This window comes from Anabrus simplex, chromosome 2 (genome assembly GCF_040414725.1).
Source record: "Anabrus simplex isolate iqAnaSimp1 chromosome 2, ASM4041472v1, whole genome shotgun sequence".
Classification (NCBI taxonomy): Eukaryota; Metazoa; Arthropoda; class Insecta; order Orthoptera; family Tettigoniidae; genus Anabrus; species Anabrus simplex.
The window spans coordinates 201892457-201910223 of NC_090266.1; the positions used below are offsets into that span (position 1 = coordinate 201892457).

At 37.9% G+C, this 17767-nt stretch overlaps 1 protein-coding gene across 1 annotated transcript in view; it reads right to left on the bottom strand.

The window, feature by feature from the left end:
- The window catches only part of LOC136863486 (protein DENND6A), a 150551-nt gene that overhangs the window by 15424 nt on the left and 117360 nt on the right, over positions 1–17767 (bottom strand). Inside the window, exon 6 of the mRNA XM_067139885.2 lies at positions 11887–12158. Within this exon, the coding sequence (XP_066995986.2) occupies positions 11887–12158 (272 nt within the window). The remainder of the gene's footprint in view (positions 1–11886; positions 12159–17767) is intronic.

A 17767-nucleotide genomic window follows, 5' to 3' on the forward strand; every position in this document is an offset into this window, starting at 1 on the left:
GACTGCTTTCTTCTAGAAATGCTTGCCTAGAAAGACACTGGCATCTAAAGCTGTGTCAGGGAAAAAAGAAGTAAAGAAATGGTTACAGTGATTCTGGGAGTTGTGAAAGTAACTCACGGTGATTGCTGCAAGTACCTAGTTCATATAAGGAAAGATCTTCATTGGGGTAATCACATTAGTGAGGTTGTTAATGTTACTGGCTTTACGTCCTACTAATTACTTATTCAGCTTTTCGGAGAGCCGAGGTGCCGCAGAAGTTCATTTACGTGCCAATAAATCTACCGACATGAAACTAACGTATCTGAGCACCTTCAAATACCACCAGACTGAGCCAGGATCGAACCTGCCAATCACTCAGCCCGGCTAGTGAGGATGTAAACTAAGGTTACAGATCTCTTCACACAGTTATGAGGGTATTTAGGGGTTGTAGTAAGGATGTAAAAGAGAGGGCATATATAAGTCACTGGCAACAACACAGAGTATGGCTCCAGTGTATGGGACCCTCACCAAGACTACTTGACATGAGAACTGGAAAAGATTCAAAGGAAAACAGCATGATTTGTTATGGATGATTTCCGACACAGGAGTAGTATTATGAAAATGTTACAAACTCTGGGGTGGGAAGAATTGGAAGTAAGGAGACGAGCTGGTCGCCTAGGTAGTATGTTCCAAGCTGTCAGTGGAGAGATGGCGTGTAATGACGTTAGTATGAGGGCCATCCAGAAATTAAGTTTCCCTATTTTGTTTTTTTAAAAAGACAACATAGTTACACGAAAAACTACTGGCACCCAATACAGCAATGTTGGAGCTATTTTTCAACATAATCGCCACCAGAATTGAGACACTTGTCATATCGTGGGATCAACTTTTGTATGCTGATGTAGTAGAAGTCTACCGCCTGGGAACGGAATCAGTGCGAGACATTTGTCTTCAGCTCTTCCTCCGTGTGAAAATGGTGACAGGACAGGAATGTCTTGAGATGCAAGAAAAGATGAAAATCACGGAGCAAGATCAGGACTGTACAGTGGTTGATCAAACACCTCCCAAATGAACTCCCTCAGAAGAGTTGCTGAGCGCCGAGCCGTATGTGGGTGAGCATTGCCATGGATCAGCATGACACCAGCACTGAGCACTCTACACCTCTTGTTGTGAATGGCCCATCGCAATTTCTGCAGAAACTCTTATAACAGACTGAACCTCGCTAGCGGTAGGAGAAAGAATAAGAGCCGCCATTTCTAGCCACTGCTGCTGTGCTACTGACACCAGGCGGGACTTGTCCTGCCGGTATATGATTGCTAAGTTACAGATCCGTCGTACACACTCATACTTCCCGGCTAAATTCATTGACTTTACAAGAAAAGAAATAGGTAAACTTAAGTTCTGAATGGCATTCATAGATGAATAAGCTTGAATGGAGCTTTTAAAAGGTAGGAAAGATCATAATATGGAGTTGGAATTCTAGAGGACAAATTGAGGTAAATATTAATTTATAGGAAGAGGAATTAGGGAATGGAATAATTTATCAAAGGAAATGTTCGATATATTTCTAAGTTCTTTGAAATCATTTAAGAAATGGCTAGGTAAATAACTGACAGGGAATCTGCCACCTGGGCAACAATTCTAAACGTAGATCACTGATGATTTACTGATCGATTTTAATGTGACGGAAACCGGAAAACTCCTAGCAATTGGAAAATCAGCGAAGCCTCACTGTTTTACCAACGTGAAGTCATTACTGCTCATGCACAAAAGCAACAGGAAGGTGTGGATAAAAATTTATGAGACTGTTGAAATTGTAAGCATAACCACAGAACCTCCAGTTTTCCATAGAATCCATAATCCAGTCAGAAGTCTGTTTAGCTATGTATAACACAATGCTAACCTTTTCCTCACAGTACTGAAGTCTGATTTATTCTGAATATTTTCACAATATTTATGATATGATTATAAATATTACTTTTATACATAATACTGTACAAAATAGGACTAAAAATATTGTTTTCTAAAATTTTGAGATTACAACAAGTTCCATCAGACAACACCATTTACAAGCACACATCAAAATAGAGTCTCTTTAACATTCCACTGCTTGCACCTGCTCTCAGAGATACACGACTCATTCTTTCTTGAATAACTAGTGTGTGCTGAAAGCTGTGAGACTTCCCTCCCTCTATCTTCCTAACTCTACGGTGGCACCATTCACTTCCTCGTTGTCCTCCAATGCATGAGCGGCTGTGACAACCAAGCATCATTGTGTCCGTGAGACACATCGTGACTGTTTTAGTAAATATTCATTATTCTTACAATTCTTTTCATATTCCTGCATATCATCATTGTAACTTGAAATACAGTTATGTGACAATGTTGAGAGAAGAAACACTGACCCGCAGAACATGAATCACTTAAGAGTGAAAATTCGTTGACATAGGTCATGCAATACTGAACCTTAGATGACAACCTTTCTGGTCAGAGTTCTAAGATGAAATATGATCATACAGCGGTTTTTCTAGGCGCAATGACAATATGTTTAATATATTTTATAGTAGTTGTTTCCTCATAATATTTTTTCGCCTTAAGGTCTGCATTATGTTAAAAGTACTGTATCTCATAGATACAACGCGAGCACATTTGTTCCATTCTCGAAGGCAGGCTCATTACTTGAACTTTCTTCAACAAACTGCTTTTCTATTCATTGTTGCAGATTAGAAATGGCATCTAAGAAGTACAATTTGAATGATAAGGACAATGCTAAGAAAGCCCGCCAGCTTTTCTTACAGGATTCAGGTGATAGTGACAATAATGATGGTCCCACAGGGTCATGGGAGGATAGATTCGTTCAGCGCTTTGATGTTGAAAATGAAGGTTTTGACACAGACACTTAAGAAGAAAAAGAGAGGCCAGATAACTCCAACATGGAACAGAGTGATACAGATTCTAGCATTAGTGAAGAATACGAATGGGAATTCCATGTTTGCACTCAAAAGAAAGGCAATAAGGTTATTGAAAATAAAACCTATTCTAATCAGAGGAAAACGGCAAAACAAAATTTGGTTACAAGGCTTCCAGGTGCTACGGGTATAGCTAAAAACAGGAAAGGAGTTTTAGAAACCTGGGAGTGTTAATTTGATGACAGCATTTTGGAGACTATTGTGAAATTCATAATGGCATGATGGGATACAACACAATTACTAGGGATGCAATATACACAGATACAATAGGGATAAGGGCCTTTATTGGACTTCTGTACATAGCTGGAATGTATAAAGCAAGGAGGCTGAATCATGAGGATTTGTGGCAAACAATATTTCATCTGACAATGAGTTGATTTGTATTGATAAGGAGGATTTTTAAATATTTTCTTTTGTAAAGTGACAATGAGTTTGTAGAGGTTTAGATTTCTCTTCCAGGCCATAAGATTTCACAACCGAGAAACTTGATTGGTCACAACAAAAAAACCTTGCGTGTTTGAGTAATACTAAACGGTAGTGCACAAGCATTTGGATCAAGCATTCCCTGGTCTTTGGATAGAACAACATGACCCTGTCACTTAACCTGCTTGACCTCTTCCACACTTTTATGTCTGGGGGTGGGGGACATGAAAAAGGAAATATACAGAACGGAAGTCAATACTTTGGATGACCCCCCAGGGTTGTGCTTTTCAAGCAGTAGAGGATATTCAAAATTACCCTAATGTCTTGGCTTGAGTACGTCGCAACTGGATTCAGAGATGTGAAGCCTAAAGGTGGGCCGGCATAAAGTTGCACATGAGCAGGGAACGGATTTATATGTAAATACATATCTCTTTAGGAAGCTAAAATTAATTATATTTTGCATTATCTTTACGAATCATGACGTGTGGAGTGGAAAAATGGAGTATTCATTTTCCATATTTTTCCACATTTTGGAGTTTAGCACATATGTTCCATATTCTTCGTCATTAAAATCAATATAGTCCATATTTCAACTAAAAAGTAGTCCTCTCAATAATGGAGAAATAAATTAAAAATCTATATTCGAAAAATTAATATTTTAACTGGTGTGCAGGTCATTATCACACCTGTCCACGTCTGGGCTGATAAAATAAGCTCATAAGCGGTGCGAAGAAAGAGAGGGGTTGAGCCCGAAAGTGGTGGAGATCAGCCGGTCAGTACCGTGACTACCTGAATCACACTTACAGCACTGATAAGCTGCATTACATAACATCGACTGTGTCTGTGACGTAATTCTGTAACTAGGGAAATCTCATTCATCGACGATGTGGTAGTGGTTTCCGGATTAGTTCGTAATTCTGGCATTCCCTTTGATGCTTCATAACTCCATCTAGTTCACTACCAGTCATTCGCAGTTTGAATTAGCAGTAAGACGGATCATAGTGTTCTTGTACGTTAAGTGTGTGCAGTTGTATAGTGATATTTATAGAAGACATTAACGTTATTACAATATGCCTAAAGTAGCTCAGTCAACCAGTTTAAAATTGAAAAGTTACGTATCAGAATTTAAAGAAGATGGTTTATCAACTGACAGTAAGATATTATTTTGTAATTTGTGTCATTGTACAGTGACATCTACTCAAAAGTTCCTTGTGCAACAGCACGTTTCAACCAGTCAACACCAGGCTAACAAACAACGAGATTCCAAGCAGAGACAGTTGTTTCCGACACAACCGGCAACTTCCAGTGTAACGTCCGAGTTCAACACCGATCTCTGCCGTGCCCTCATCTCTGCTGACATACCTCTCTTCAAACTGAATAATCAGTGCTTCAGGGAATTCCTTGAGAAATGTACTAAAGGATCCATCCCGGATGAGTCAACGTTCAGAAAAACGTACTGTTCAGCCATATATGATGAAAGTGTTCGGAAGATAAGGCAAGAGATTAAAGACGGTCCAATTTGGGTTTCCATTGATGAGACAACAGACAAAGAAGGCAGGCTAATTGGCAACGTAATCATTGGTTTGTTAAGCGTAGATTATTGTAAACGGATTCTCTTACACTGTGATGTTCTAGAAAAGTGCGATAACAAAACTATAGCAAAACTGTTCAATGAGGCTATGGGTATCCCCTGGCCACAGGGCGTTAAGTACAATAAAGTGTTACTTTTTATTAGCGATACCGCACCTTATATGATAAAAGCCGGAGAAGCATTATGTGTTGTATATCCTAAGATGACTCATTTAACATGTGTAGCACATGCCTTTCATCGTGTGGCAGAAGTGATAAGAGGCAGTTACCCCAAAGTAGATTTATTGATTTACTCAGTGAAAAATGTTTTTCTCAGAGCCCACAGAAGAGTTCATCTTTTGAAAGAAATGTACCCAGAGATTCCATTGCCGCCTAAGCCGATTCTAACTAGTTGGGGTACGTGGTTGCAAGCAGTTGAATATTATGTTGAATATATAGACTGTATTAACCCTTTCCCGCCCACATTTTCACTCCGCTTATCCCCAGGTTTCAACCTATTATTTAGCAAAAACTGAAACAGACCGTATTGTTTCAGAAAAAGTTAAATACAGTAAAAACTATTGATCACAATGAATTCAAATTTTCAATAACATTAGAAAATATACCATAACATCCATTTCTCTGTTTATTGAGTCATAATGTGTTTTTCACCCCCCCCCTCCTCGTGATACTCGACACAGAGACAGTCTGCATTTGTCACATTCCCATGTTGTCTGAATCCCTCAAAACCAATAATAACGTGATTTTGGAAGTGGAATGATGCCCATGTATATAAGATTTTATTTTATCTGGGCAAGTGTCTTTCCATTCTGTTTTTATCTTACCGGAATGCGATTGTTTGAAGGCTGCATTGTTATATGCGCAACAGGCTATGTCACTGAATAATTTTTCTCCTCCTAACATGCGTAAAAAACAATCTCTTTCCCCTAATACTCTTTCCGAATAATGCGCAGGTTCAACATCATCCATTTAATCATTCGGAGTAACGGAACGTAATATTTGTGTTACCTGAATTGCCGTGGCATCGCCTTCAGGTCCGATTTATCGATATTCGTTTTCATTCATATCACTGTTATCACTAAAATTATCTTCGTTTATATATTATTCACTCATTAAAAATTAAAAATGCACCCCTACTCAAGGATTCTGCGTCACGTTTTTCGCCCATATTCAACTCAGTTTCAATATACGCGATATTCAATCCCGCCATGTTTACGAACGAAACAGCTGACCCGCGCTCGCGGAAGTTCATGACCGTTGCCTAGGCAACGTCAAGACAGATTATCTCTCTTCCTTTATTTCCTAAGACTTATAGATTGCACTGCGTGTTCATAAATGCCTTATAAACACTTCACTGATGAGAAAAATAAAAAACTACCGCACAGATCGCAGACGAATGCAGATAATGCAGCTGGGCGCTTTTGGGCGCTAAGGACCGGAAGGCTAAATGAACAGTCGGGCGCTAAGGGCCGGAAACGGAACGTTCTGCATGCCATGGACTCTGAAGATGCAGCCTCACTTGAAGCCACGAAAACAGTTGTCTGCGATACAAGTGTGAGAAATGACTTATGTTACATTCAGCATAATTTTTCATGCATCACAAAAACACTGAAAAGGCTCCAAAACTCGTATCTCTTACTTTCTGAAAGTTGTGAAATTGTGAATAAAACTGTGGAACAACTAAATCGTGGTACAGGTAAAGTTGCAGATGTAGCAAACATGAAGATGGCCACTGTACTTTCAAAGAACCCTGGATATGAAGAAATGACAAAGGTTTCTGCAATGCTGTGTGGAGATTTAAGTGTAAAATTAACACTGGATTTAACCCCAGCAGATATTGTGAAAGTGAATTATGCCCCCATTACCTCTTCCAATGTTGAACGCAGTTTCACTCAATATAAATCTGTCCTTAGAGATAATAGGAGAAGATTCACTTTCCAGCACTTAAAAGAACATTTTGTAATCCATTGTTTTGGTAATTGAGAATAAAGGATTGTGTGTTCTTCAAATATATTAAAATGAGAAATGCAACATTATGATGCATGTATGCAGCATTATGTTGCATGTAGATCTACTTTGTTTAGCTTCTTCGAACTTTGATATTAAATAGAAATTGATGTTATATGTGTTATTTTAAGTCCATATATAATTTCATATTTCAATAAAAATAACTAAATATATATGTACATATTTCAATAATTATTAGTACATATAAATCCATTCCCTGCACATGACAGTTGCGTACAATGTTGGTCACACTGCAATGGTGCAAGAAATGATGTTGCCGCCACAACAACAGCTGATTGCACACACGCAAGTTTTTAAAAACATGGTAGAAATGCTTTTAATGCCATCGCGATGATACACAATACAAATTAAATTGTCTGACAAAAATCAAACTTTCAACACACCGATTAAGTTTACAATAACATATTTCATCACACAAAATGATACGAGATAAATATACTAAGTTCTTAGTATCGCGATTTTAGAAAATACGGAAGAAATCAGATGACAAGAATCTCACTTTAAATACACCGATAAATATTAGAATAATATACACCAGTGCTAACACAAAAGGTTTCAAATAAAATCTATAAAATTTACGAAAATTCAGAAACCTTATTTTCATACCTGATTCACACAGGTAGAGGCTCGGTACCCTCCAGATCACTGCCATCACTACCATCGCCTTCGTTATCATTGTCATCGTCGTCTAGGCAGATCATCAACTCCTGACAGTCACTGATGATGCCATGCAATACCATTGCCGAGTTCATGAATGTTGCGACATGGCTAACTATCTTCCTCCACAAAGCCGCATCAATTTGAGGGGGAGAGTATTGTCTCCCAGAACAGTCCTCCCACTTAAGTAATTGTGAAGGACTTGTTATTAGTGCGCATGAAATGTTTTACTTCACCCCATACCATACCAACGCAATGAGGTTGAAGTGACAGTGGTACGGCGGCAATCTAATAACTTTGTGGCCTTGTTCCTTCGCTAATTTAGTGATACAAATATGTGCTGGGATATCTCTTTACTGCAGCCATTCCACTAACAGTTCTTTACGGGTGCTCGAAGTAGGGATTTTGTCCATTATTACGGAGTGGTAAGGTGCATTGAGCATAACAATGACAGAAGGGACTTTGAGCAGCATTAATCGTACACGAGTCTTTGTATTGCATCAGCCTGGAAAGAATTAATTCCTGTTACAGGAGATAGCTTAATTCGTTTCTTTCCTGAAGTACTGTGAAACAAGTCCCTACTATCAGCCCTGTTTCTGCTACTGCTATGTTCCCAGTCCCTTTTTCCTTCCGTTCTTGGAGGCGAACACCTGTCTGAATAACAGTACGCTTTGAAAGCCCTAATGTTTGACATGTGCATTCCACAACTTGATCTGCTGGAACAGAGAGACGGCCATACAAGCGTATGAATCTCCCCTCCCTCTCGTAAAACTCACAAGTTCTCCGCACTAATTTTAATGTCTGACTATTAAGGGCCACTCCACGGCGCAAAGGATTATTACTTCGCGGTTCATGACTATGTTGTCATTTCCGTGACATTGCACTGCACTCGTTAAAATAAAATTTCACAATTATCTCACAAAGAAAGCAAAACTTTCATAAACGCGCAAATCACACCTGACCACGTGCTAGTGGCGACAGACAAAACGGCAGCACTCCAATACGGTAGTCAAGCTAGTTATAGATGGCACCACTATACTACCCATATTGCCAACAACAATCAACTGAAAATAGTTCATATTTATTTTGTGGCTCACTTAAACCTTATAATATTTTTTTAAAATGCTGATATTTGTGCAAGCAAATAAAAGATTATAAGCACTGTACAGAATTAAATACGAATTAACATGAATAAAATGTGTAACTGTATCTGACATAAAAAGTAGTAGATTGGTCATTCTGATTGACGGGTGACATTCTTCATTTCGTTTTTGTAGTGGTGCCAACATGAATAACAACTGTCAACTGTAACCTTGTGCCGGCCCACCCATACACACATGCTCAAGGTGGGTAATTCAGATATTCACGCTCACAGATCACAGTATACTTCACATGATGGTAAGTTACCATACTAACTTCATCGGATTGTGATGAGCTTTAGATTGCCTGTGCTGTTACTATTGCCACAAATATCTGCTGCAAAAGACACTGGATACATGAAACAAAGGAAAGGGTGGGCATGACAATTTTGAATTTTGTAAGGGAGCTATTAACAGATATCCAGAAAGATTTCAAATGTACTTCAAGTTAAAAAGAAGTCCTCACCTGTGAACTTTAATTCCTTTCCTATTTCATTCCATGTCTCATGTCACATTTACTGGTTTCTATAGTTAACTGAACATATATTACAGAGATTCTCATGCATCCACACCAACGCAAGTAACGTTGCTTCCATATCGCTTAAGGAAACTGCTTCCATCCACACGAAACATCTCCAGGTATGTGCCAGAGCAGAAAATTGCGCTCAGCGTGAGGAATGATGTCACCTACACTACCGCTCATTAATTTCAATACACCCACTACTTCTCTATAGATAAGGTCTAATACCGTGGGTACAGTTGAGGAAGCAAAGGAATAGTACAACAGTTGTACACAGGTCATGATTTTTGTTTGTGGTCATCAAGATACAACAGTATCCAACAAACAACGTTGTGTACATAAACATTATGTACCTATCGGATATGTTTGTTTACCTATTTGCCGACGGACGCCGCATTTGGTACACCTGTGTTGTTCCCTGTAGTGATGTGATATCGGCAGCGAACGGCAAGCATCACCACGATACATAACATGTGGTTCCTGCATGTCAGTTCCTTCATGACAGTTGAAATGTGCACATCGCTAGTATGGCTCCACGAGTAGAGATGTCCATAGAAAAACGTGCTGCAATTGTAGCACTTAGGCAAGCAGGTTTATCTGTTCGCCAAATTGTGAAACGGTGTAGTGTGTCTTTAGAGGGAGTGCAATACACCCTTCACCGCAAGAAGACAACAGGCAGCAATAAGGACATTCCACGACCAGGACGGCCTCGTAAGACAACTAAAAGCGATGATAAATATATCAGAATTACCAGTAAGAGAAATAGATTCAAAACAGCGCCCCAAATTCGTACAGAATTGGTAGAAATGAACACGACAACAAGATACGTTGCAACAGTAAAAATGAGACTGATAGAAGCCGGCTTGAAATGATGTGTCACAGCAAGAAAACCCCTTCTAAGGCCCATGAATAAACAGAAGAGACTTGAATGGGCTATAAATCATCGTAATTGGACATCGGAATAGTGGATGAAGGTGTTATTCACTGACGAATCGAAGTTCAAGATTTTTGGAACCAAAAGGAGAATATTTGTTCACCGATTTGTAGGGGAAAGGGTAGCCCAGCAGTATGTTCTACCTACAGTTTAACAAGGTGGAGGTTCTATTATGGTTTGTGGATGTTTTGGCGGAGATAGACTTGGCGACATTGTGAGAATAGAAGGATGTATGGATCAGAAGCAGTACCACCGCATACTCCAGTATCATGCAATACCAAGTGGATTGCGCTTAATATGGAAAGAGTTCACTTTACAACAGGATAATGACCCAAAACATCGGTCGGCATACTGTACGAACTACATTGCATCAAAGGAAAAACAGAAAGTACTGAAATATAAGGTATGGCCGCTCCAAAGCCCCGATTGTAATCCCATTGAAATTGTCTGAGATTAAGTGGACAGACGTATCAGGGAAGTTAATATATCCAGCAAGGAACATCTCTGGAATATTGTTAAGGATGTGTGGAATCATATAGATTCACGATACCTACAAAAACTGATTGAGTTTGTGAGGCAGTCATTAAATCCAAAGGAGGATACTTTGATGAAAGTAAAATATAATGTTTGTGATTGTATTATATATGTGTAAGTTAATATAATTATCTTTTGTGAAAAATAACATTTGATTTGTGTTGTAAATCTTAAATACCAGGGTGTATTGAAATTAATGAGTGGTAGTGTACTTCTATGTCACAATGATGTCAGCCACCATGAACAGCCGTGACATGAGTTGCAGTGTGACCACTCTACATTTTTTACATTGTGGAAAAGGCATAGCACATTTTTCTGGACAGATTAGATTGCGGCACATTATGCATGAGCTCAAGGAACGTGATAACAGTGTGTTTGTGCCTTTAGCGTACAAAATGTATTACATACTGACGTATATGGCTGAGATCTAGACAATGACAAGTGGGGAGGAAAGTAGAACTCCAAGCCAGCGTAATGAAATACCTAAGAAGTATGACTGGAAAGACAGATTGAGAAATCAAGATGAGAGAAAAGAGGTTGGAATGGAAAACCTAAATGAGAGAATTGATAGGAGTAAACTAAAATGGTTTGGACATTTAAAGAGGGTGGAGGAGAAAAGAATACCAAAACAGATGATGGAGAATGAAGTTCGAGGGAAGAAGAGCGAGAGGTAGACCTAGAACAAGGTGGATCAAATTCAATAAAGAGGAGTGCAAGAAGAAGAAGACGCCTAGAGTGGGACAAAACGATGGAAGAGGAGTGGTGGAGGACGAGAGGAAGGTGAAGTGCCATAAATGCCCCAACCCTGCAGGAACAGCGTAAAGGCAAAGAAGGAGGAGGAGGAGGAGGAGGAGGAGGAGGAGGAGGAGGATGATATGTGAGAGAGAAGAATGGAGACTTAGGGGGAACAGGGGAAGGGGGGAATATATATATACAGGAAGACACACTAAATGTAGGCCACAAATGAAGAAATATTAAGTTAGAATTTTTCTGTAAATTGTTTGTAGGCACTATGAACAGTTAAGGAATGTAATTCTGATAGATGTTAGTGCACTGACAAAAAAGTACTGGAAAATCTATTTTTAGAACTCAACAATAATTAAAAGAGCTTACCTTATATGGTGAAATATTCTTCTGTAATGGCATAAGGCTTGCCATATACCTTTCCAATGGGATCATGAAGCTCTGTGTAAGTTCAAGAAGGTGCCTTCGAAGTAATGCTGTCTGAACTTCTCCAGGTCGCTTGATCTGCATACCTTTCAGAAGTTTTTTCAAAATTCCTTTATCTTTATGAAGGAAAGGCCGATAATGAGTATAGACCCCCGGCTTTGAATCTAGCATCTTCAGGTTGCCACCCTTCTTCAATTTATGTTTCTGTGTACTGGCTATTTGAGAACAGAGGAATCAATATTAGTAAGGTGCAACAAAATAAAATATTTATACATATTCTGTGAGCATCTGTAGTATTAGATATGCATTATTCATATGATGATGATGATGATGATGATGATGATGATGATGATGATGATGATGATGATAATAATAATAATAATAATAATAATAATAATAACAACAACAACAATTCACCCATTACATAAGAAAGGGGATAAAACTGACATAAATAACTACAGAGGTATTTCCCTTCTAGCAGTCACCTACAAAATTCTTTCAAAACTCCTACTCAAGAGACTTGAAATACAAACAGATCATTTGATTGGAGAATATCAGGCAGGGTTCAGGAAAGGCAGGTCAAGGGCAGAACAGATTCTTAACCTCAAGACCATCCTACAAATTCGTAAAAGCAGGCAAACAGTGATTACTTTTCTGGACTTCAAAAAGGCATATGATTCTCTAGATAGACCGACACTTTTCCGTGTACTGGAAGAATTCAAAGTAGACAGGAAAACAAGAAGAGAATTAATCATACAAACACTAACATGCACCACTTCCAAGGTTAAATTCTTAGGGGAATTGTCTGAACCATTTGATGTTAAAACATGAGTCTGCCAAGGAGATGGGTTGTCCCCTTTATTGTTTAATCTTGTTTTGGAAAAAGTGATTAAGACTTGGGAAAAAGAAGTTAAAGGAATAACCCTTGGCAGATTATGTCAAAACCAAATTAATTTACAGTGTTTGGCCTTCACTGATGACTTAGCAGTGTTATCCAATAACAGACAGGAAGCGATAGCATCAATTGGAAAAACTCCATGAAATTGCATCCAGAACAGGACTTCAGATCTCGTATCAGAAAACTCACTACACGGAAGGATCCCTTTGATACCTAGATGGACAACCAATGAAAACACAATATGGCAAAATATCCCAAGTGTCTAAATTCAAATACCTGGGAGAAGTCATCCAACCTTCAGGACTCAATCGTGAAGCAAACAAAGGAAGGGTCCCTAAATACAAACAGCATTCAGACTCACTTGGAGCAGATATAATAAAAAATCTATATCCCAAAATCCAAAATTACATTATAACACTAATCAAAACTGAAGCACTATATCATCTGAAAAACTGATCATTGGGGGGCATATAGTTGATTAAAGATGTGGAAAAGCAAGAAAGAAAAATCTTAAGGAAAATTTTTTGACCAGTCTGTACAGGGGGAATTTGGATGATAAGGAAATCTCATGACCTGTACCAACACTCAGCGAAAATCTCAGACACATTTAGGAAAAGGAGTTTGAAATTTTATGGACATATTCTCAGAATGAGTAATCAGAAAAAAATGAAATGGCGTATGGCTTTTAGTGCCGGGAGTGTCCGAGGACATGTTCGGCTCACCAGGAGCAGGTATTTTGATTTGACTCCCGTAGGCGACCTGCGTGTCGTGATGAGGATGAAATGATGATGACAACGACACATACACCTAGTCCCTGTGTCAGCGAAATTAACCAATCATGGTTAAAATTCCCAACCCTGCCGGGAACCGAACCTGGGACCCCTGTTACCAAAGGCCAGCACGCTAACCATTTAGCCATGGAGCTGGACTGAGTAATCAGAGATTGACCAAAAGAATAATAATTCTGAACCTAGCCCTATCAATGAAAGTATATAATAAAAAAAAACAAGTGGCTGCTTGAAGTTGGAAAAGATTTTCAGGACAGAAGATCGCAAGAAAAGCCACAGTGAGAAGATGAAGATATTTTGGAAGGAAAAAAAAAAAAAGGCAACGACATCAGTTAAATAAATTCAATCGTGCTCCTTAGTTGGTCATAACGAAGAAAGAATAATAATAATAATAATAATAATAATAATAATAATAATAATAATAATAATAATCATCACGATCGAATAATAATAATAATAATAATAATAATAATAATAATAATAATAATCCAAGCTCGATAGTTGTGTTAGTTATCCATGGGTGAGAGAATATTGTTTTCAAGTTATACCTGATATCGCACTTGCATCGCTTGTTGCTTTTAACCTCTTTGCTCAGGATGTCTTTCTACCATTAAACTAGCCCGTTTTACAAAGTGAAACTAACACCAGCTCATTAAAAGTTTTTTAGACAGAAACTCTGAGGGATTTGAAGACAATGAACCGACAGAAACGTTCACTAATGTATTAAATAACCGAACAGATGTATTATTGTCCAAGTGGAACTAGAATGGGATTGACAGCTGCTTCAACACCTGTTTTGCAGCTGTGATGGGGATGAAGTGGGAAAATAGTGTTAGCAGGTTGTCTTGACAACCCAGAATTTGACCAATCACATGTGACTAACCACAGAAGAGTGTGGGCCAGCGAAGAGAAGGGAGGGAAAGCTTAAGATAATGTTGCCGTTTTCGCATCATGTGCGATGAGAGAGAGAGGGAGAGAGAGCTTTCCTCAGCAGTTTTCACTATGCTACCAAGTTCTTACCAGCGAAGGTTACTTTGTGTTTGTATTTGTGTGTCCATGTGTATGATTGTACTGTTATTCATAAACAGTATCTCTAAGGACATGTGCGTGCATAATAATAGCACAGTTATAATACAGTAAATTTTTAAATATTGTTTGTGTATATTATATGCCTAGCATCATTTCATTTTAATCCAATGGCAGAAAGTGAAGAGAGGAAATGTTTTGCCAAAGGCAAGAGATAGCCGATTTTATTAATATTTTGGAGTTCGTCGTCGCTATTAATTACTTTACTTTCAACGGTCAAATATATAAACAGGAAGGTCTTCCTATGGGGGCCCCAGCTTCGGGATTTATGGCAGAAATTTATATGGATTTTCTTGAAAATAGCAAAATTAACAACATTAAAGGAATAATAAGCTGGTTGAGATACGTAGATGATACGTTTACAATAATTGACCATAGCATTACTAATGGACAGGAGGTATTAGAACAATTAAACAATATGGATTCACAGATTAAATTTTCTTTCGAAAGTGAAAATAATAAAGCATTAAACTTTCTTGACATTACAATTATTAATGACTCTAATAAACTTAGGTTTAATGTAATTAAACAAAATTCCGTACACCCAGCAGCACATAAGAGGGCCTCCTTTTACAGTATGATTTATAGAGCTTATAATATACCCATCTCAGAAGCAGATCGTAAAAATGAATTGGATACTATTTATTTTATAGCAAAAAGAAATGGGTTCAACAGGCAATTTGTAGATAAAATTATTAGCAAAATTGAGAAAAAATAATTTTCCACATTAACCAAGGATACCAAAAAGAAAGAAAATAGTTACGCCCTTTTTACTTATAGTCACAGTAAAATATACAAAATCACGAATGTTTTCAAGAAACTTAATATGAAAGTTTCTTTTAAAACAACCAATAACAACACTCATCTTTTCTTCAATCTGCACACTATCAATAACGGCAATAGCAAATTTCAGAAATCAGGTGTTTACAAATTAAAGTGCCAGCAGTGTCCCGCCAGTTATATTGGACAGACAGGCCGCAATTTTAACATAAGGTATAATGAACATGTTAATGCGTCAAAGTACGGCAGATTCTCAGCATTCGGTTCTCATATGGACGATACCAATCATACATTCACGGGCATACAACAAGACCTTCAAAGTACGGCAGATTCTCAGCATTCGGTTCTCATATGGACGATACCAATCATACATTCACGGGCATACAACAAGACCTTCAAATTCTCCATTTATGTAAGAAAGGAGATCTATTGAACATTTTAGAAAACATCTTTATAAATACTGATAAAAAATGCAACCCGATTTATAATCTTAATGAGATATCGGAGGATATCAATATACTTTTCGAGGAGTTAATCAATAAATTCTTTTCACGAAGGCGCGTGAGTAATACATCACCTCACGCCTCTCCCCTTTCGTCAAACTCTTCTCAACCTCCCCTCACAATCAGTCCTCAACGACCTTCGAGGACGTCACTCAGTTAGCCTTAGCACTTGAGGTGGAGTGGTCGATGTAGGACAGGCAAGGAGGTGAGCGACTGGATAGGCACTTAGTTCACATTTTAACGGCATTTTATTCTTCAGTTCATTCATATTTTCTTTTTCTTTTTTAGGCCCCTATTGTCAACACACAATCAGGTTCAACTAGCATCAGTATAACTCCACCTCCTAATCAAGAAATCTATTATAATGTGGCATCACCACAACACTGTTTTATGTACAATATGCACATAATTTTATTTGCATAGCCACTTACGGTGTTTTATAATTGATAATTCGTTGTTTTGAACAACAGTTTTAACATATGATTTTAATTGGACTTCATGCTTCATATCATGTTCACACTGCACCATTTTAACATTGAAGATTGACAAGACGCTATCACGCCACGTCACAGGATACAAAGACTTTGCATTAACTTATTTTAATGTGTCCTCATCTTATTTTTAATGTTATGTATTTGTATTTGTGACTGAAGATGTCCTAGAAGAGGACGAAACATGTTTCACGAATGTAATTTAATGTAGTCTTTGTAATAAAGACAATTACAGTATTGTAAAGGTGGAATTATAAAATCTAAATTTTCACAAGTTGATACTTTGACAATACGGGCTCTAATATGAAATTTATAACGTGCAATAGAGCAAGGGTGTCAGCAGATACGACAAACGCCTAGAATATGGGAACGAGTGAGGCAGTCAATGATGCGGCGCATAGACGCTTGCATTACAGCTCATGGTAGCCATTATGAGCACCTTCTGTAGAGAACTGTAAGTAGTAAATTACACTTTATCAACACAAGTGACGAACCTGCATAGTGAAGTGGTCTGTGTTATGTACACCACAAAGAATGCCTGTAACACGGAAACGAAAGCAAGTAAACCATGTTTAGAGGACATGTTCTACTTGTTGTCAGGTCCTCTATCGAATCCTCGGAGCTTTCCCACATATTTAGTTACACCCTGTATTTTAAGTGTGTTTGGACAGTTTACATGGTATCACTATTACTTCAAAAGAAATAGTGCACTGTAATGACCATGTTATGGACATTATTCCTAAATTTATTTTACATTGTATGGAGTGTCGATTTTATTTTGTAACAAGACAACTGAGAAAGGAAATGAAATTTTCTAAGACCACAAAGTCTATCCGGAAGTTATCTAAACAATCTGATAACTGACTTCTGGAATGGTAAGCAACCGCATAATATTTTGCATGCAATAATTATCTTTTATTCTACACTGGCTTGTAGCCTAAAGTTCATTTATTGGAGGAAGAGCTGCCTAGCAGAGGAACCAATGAACTAGGGGGGAGATCACACTTTCTCTTCTACTCGCAATGACCCAGCTTTAGCTTCCGTTCAGCAGAGTCAACAAACAGAACTATGTAAGGATAATTTCATGATAATGTGTAAACATTTTATAATCTTTTAATAATATATTTCACTTCATTTCATAATATGTCCTAAATTAATTTACGTAAAATAAATTTTGTTCAACCAACTGGAATGATTTTAAACATTCTCTCTCTTAACAAGTTGACAATGAAAACCATGCTTTATCTCTGAAAACTGTAAAAGTAGTTAGTGGGACAT